At 33.3% G+C, this 3,655-nt stretch overlaps 1 protein-coding gene across 1 annotated transcript; it reads right to left on the bottom strand.

The window, feature by feature from the left end:
• Positions 1 to 903: 903 nt before the first annotated feature.
• On the bottom strand, positions 904 to 3,260 carry LOC142347903 (MFS-type transporter SLC18B1-like). Its single transcript, XM_075399064.1, has one exon. The coding sequence runs from the start codon at positions 2,296 to 2,298 to the stop codon at positions 961 to 963; it is 1,338 nt and encodes a 445-aa protein (XP_075255179.1). The 5' UTR covers positions 2,299 to 3,260; the 3' UTR covers positions 904 to 960.
• Positions 3,261 to 3,655: the final 395 nt, after the last annotated feature.

The raw sequence follows: 3,655 nt of genomic DNA, 5'->3' as shown, positions 1-3,655 counted from the left end.
GATTTGGAACAATTATTTGTTTTATTTCAGTTTAATGAACAATTGCACCAAATTCATATATAAAATTGAACGTTTAATTCAATTTAATATAAATGAAACATAAACATAATTTTACTTAATTTATTTTTTAATATTTTGCTTGAAGAAATTTGGCAACGGAAAGTTAGAATGAAATAGAAGAAGTCTACAAAACACACATTATCAAACAACCAACGCAATGACATTTCTGTCCCTTTATCTGCAATGTCTTGAGTTAATCAATCATTTATTGAAAATTCGAAATAACTTGTTTTTTAACAATATTTTTCAACCGAAAAATTCCGGAAAATGAAGAAAAATGATGCCGGAAGATTCCCAAATGTTTTGAAAAAAAACCTATCCCCAAAGTTTTCAAGGCCTGTTGATGCTAAAAAGACGAGAAATTAAATAAAAATAACTCATCTTTATCTCTGAAATCGAAGAACAAAAAAGTTTCAAAAATTACAAGCATCAATGCAATGCTGTTTTGCTACTGAAATTGGCACTAGCTATAGATAGTCATAAATGAAAATATCAAATTCGTAGATTTCTAAATATCTAAAAATCTTTTATTATTTTGAATACTTATCTTGCCAAAATATAGACATAATATTCATCAAGAATTTTTTGCCAGTGAAAGAAACAAAAACACGCCGTGATTGTTCAGAGAAAGTTAAAAAGCGCGTGGTAACTGAGTGGACCTTTGAGATTTTTTATTTTAATTAAAAACTATTATATTTTACGAAAGTTTAAAAAGTTCCTATCCTTTCATCTTTTTTGTTATCCTGAGGTATTTAAAAACTGAATTTATCAGCAAATTTTTTAGAAAAAAATTTTATTACTACATTTTCGGATAGAATAAAATGATAAGATGCGTAACTTTATTTGAACAAAACAAACTCTATTTCAATGATATAAGTTCCACTATAACACAAGCACCTTTTATTTTTTAATCTGACGAAATATATCAAAGCAGAACACAAATGCTCCAACTACAAATTGAACAAAACAAGTTTTGTGAAATCCTAATTCTTGAAGCACGATTCCCCCATAAAAAACTTCACCGATACTGACTCCAATGCTATAGCACACAGAGAACATCGCAGAGAAATATGAGTTCAGTACTTCTGGATAGTTTTCCTCGCTTTCTTGGGACCTCTTCCTCAAAAGGGCAACGAACGGCACCAAAACACCAGTCGAACTGAGCCCAGTTAGAATTAACATTATCTCCATATACACTAAACTGTCCAGAGCTTCAAAATATCCAGGGAGCGCTAATAACATCATAGAAACAGAACTGAATAAACAACCAAATACTGTGAATGTCGCCTGGGCGAACCCTTTATCAGTAAAATATCCAAAAACTGGTGCTATTACTGCTCGTATTATCGTAAATGGCAGAAAATAGAATCCTTGCTGTTCTTCGGGAATTCCAAACCGGGTGAGCAAGAGAGGTCCGTAACCAACAATTACGAAACCAATAGAAGTTGTTGTTGACATAACTGCCAAAGATAACCAAATGACGTCTTTATTGTTTAGAAATTCGGTAGCCGATAAGCCTATATTCATTTTTGTTTCTTTCGGCAGTAACTTTGCTTTGCTGGTTTGCTCGCTGATTTTCAATTCTAACCAATTGTCGAATTTTATCGTTTTTGAAACTGATCCAGTTGTGTGAGCGGATAAAACAGCAAAAGTGACCACAGAGAGAATTATTTGCAGAGCACCCAAAACCAAAAAGGGCAAAAAATATCCCCCCAATCCGAAGAAAAAACTTCCAAAGGGTGTGCCTAAAATAAACCCAGAGCTAGCCGACGTCGAAACGAGGCTGCTTATTTTTCCAGTATCGTTGGGGAACATGGAAAAAAATAACGATGATAACGAGCAGTAATAAACTCCTACTGATAATCCGACTATAGATCGAATAATGATACTTATGACTACAAAAATGTCAATCGATTTGATAAATATAAGTAGTCCGAAAACGATGATAAATAGTCCTGCGATTATGGAAAATAAACAGAATGAGAATCTTCGGTGATCAACATCCGTCACTGTCAGAAATAGAAGAGATGAAACTAGACTTCCAACTTCATAAGCGGCGACTACAATCCCAGTTTTCAATTCCGGTATGTGATAATCAGCGAAAACTGTGGGAAGGAATGGACCAAGTACTGTTTCGTGCATGCCCATTACAAAGAAGATTGACAGCCCAAAACACAGACAAACTACCCGGCTGATCTCGTCAGTACATGGGCAGCCGTTGTTTTGAAGCTTCACCATCGCTGATGACTACAGTATGCTGATGTTGGTTTTTTAAATATTCGACTTTTTTTATATGACTGTTTGGCTATTTTTTCAAAAAAATCAAAATAAAATTATTGCAATACAGGAATTCTCTGCAGTTGAAATAGTTTTATCCTTGTTAAACTGACGACAAGCTTAAGAAATATATTTAGCCCCAGAAAATAAAATATATGTGATGTTATAAGGAAACAGACAGTAAATAAACAAGTTTTTTGAACTACAGACAAGTTAATAACTAATAAACAAGTAAATAAACAAATTCAATCCATATAGCTACGGTGAACCCGCTCGACACAAGGCGTCTAGAGTAACACTAAAGTAGAACAAATTTTTTCAAGCTTCTTGTCTCAGAAATAACTCAACCAAAGTAGATATCATGAGACGTGAGCCAATGCGCCGCAAAATTCAAAAGAATCAACTGCTTGAAATTTATGATGCAAACGCTGGTAAAATTTTGGCGAAAATTTTGGCAAATTTATATATCACCAACAAAGATTTTCCAATAATATTACGGGTAAACTGCATATCTTTTTTTCGACAAGCGCAAAATGGACTGATTTGCGCTAATCTTGATTTGTGCGCAGTTGACCATTTTGTCAAAATTCGAGGACTAGGATTGAAAAGCTAGTTGTTGAATGGCAGTGAAGATGAAAGACTTTGACTAAGACACCTTTCTACAAAAGAATGCCAGGACAAGTGACGTTTCACTTTTGTTTATCTAAGAGGATTTTCTTATAGCTTTATAATTGAAATCGACTTTAAACTCAACTCAGATATAATATTAGCTGAAGAGAAAGTTTAGTTTATTTTACTTGCTAAGAATCCCACAGCAAAGGTAATTTAGAATAACAAATTGATTGAAATTAATCTCTGATAAAGCGACCCTCAGTTCAGTTTCAACTGATTTAAATTATTACAAATAGAACTGTAGTGTCGCATCTATATCTGATGCTAATTTCTCCCACCACGTTTTTAATGTACTTGTTTGGTCACGAGATCCCGGAAAGGTGAAAAATTTCTAAGAAAAGTGCAAATGCAATATGTTTAGGATGTCCCCTGCTACTTAGATCATAAACCATTGCGGTGATAATTTTATATTTTATTTGTCCTATTGACAATGGGTATATTTAGAGCCGCTTTTTGAACCTATTTCAATCGCCAAGTTTAAATCACCATCTCGATCTTTTAATCAGATCTCTCTTCTAAGTCTCTTAAATTTACTGTGAAGTATCATTTTATTATGATCTCCTCTTTTTTGAGAAATTATTTTTTTATGATAAAAATGACTTTTTTAATGTTAAGAAACGGTTTTATCCCCCTTCGGAGGTCCACA

The sequence above is a fragment of the Convolutriloba macropyga genome, chromosome 10 (genome assembly GCF_964194025.1).
Source record: "Convolutriloba macropyga chromosome 10, txConMacr16.3, whole genome shotgun sequence".
NCBI lineage: Eukaryota > Metazoa > Xenacoelomorpha > Acoela > Convolutidae > Convolutriloba > Convolutriloba macropyga.
Note: the sequence above shows the minus strand (reverse complement) of the source record. Positions and strands in the feature narration are given on the sequence as shown.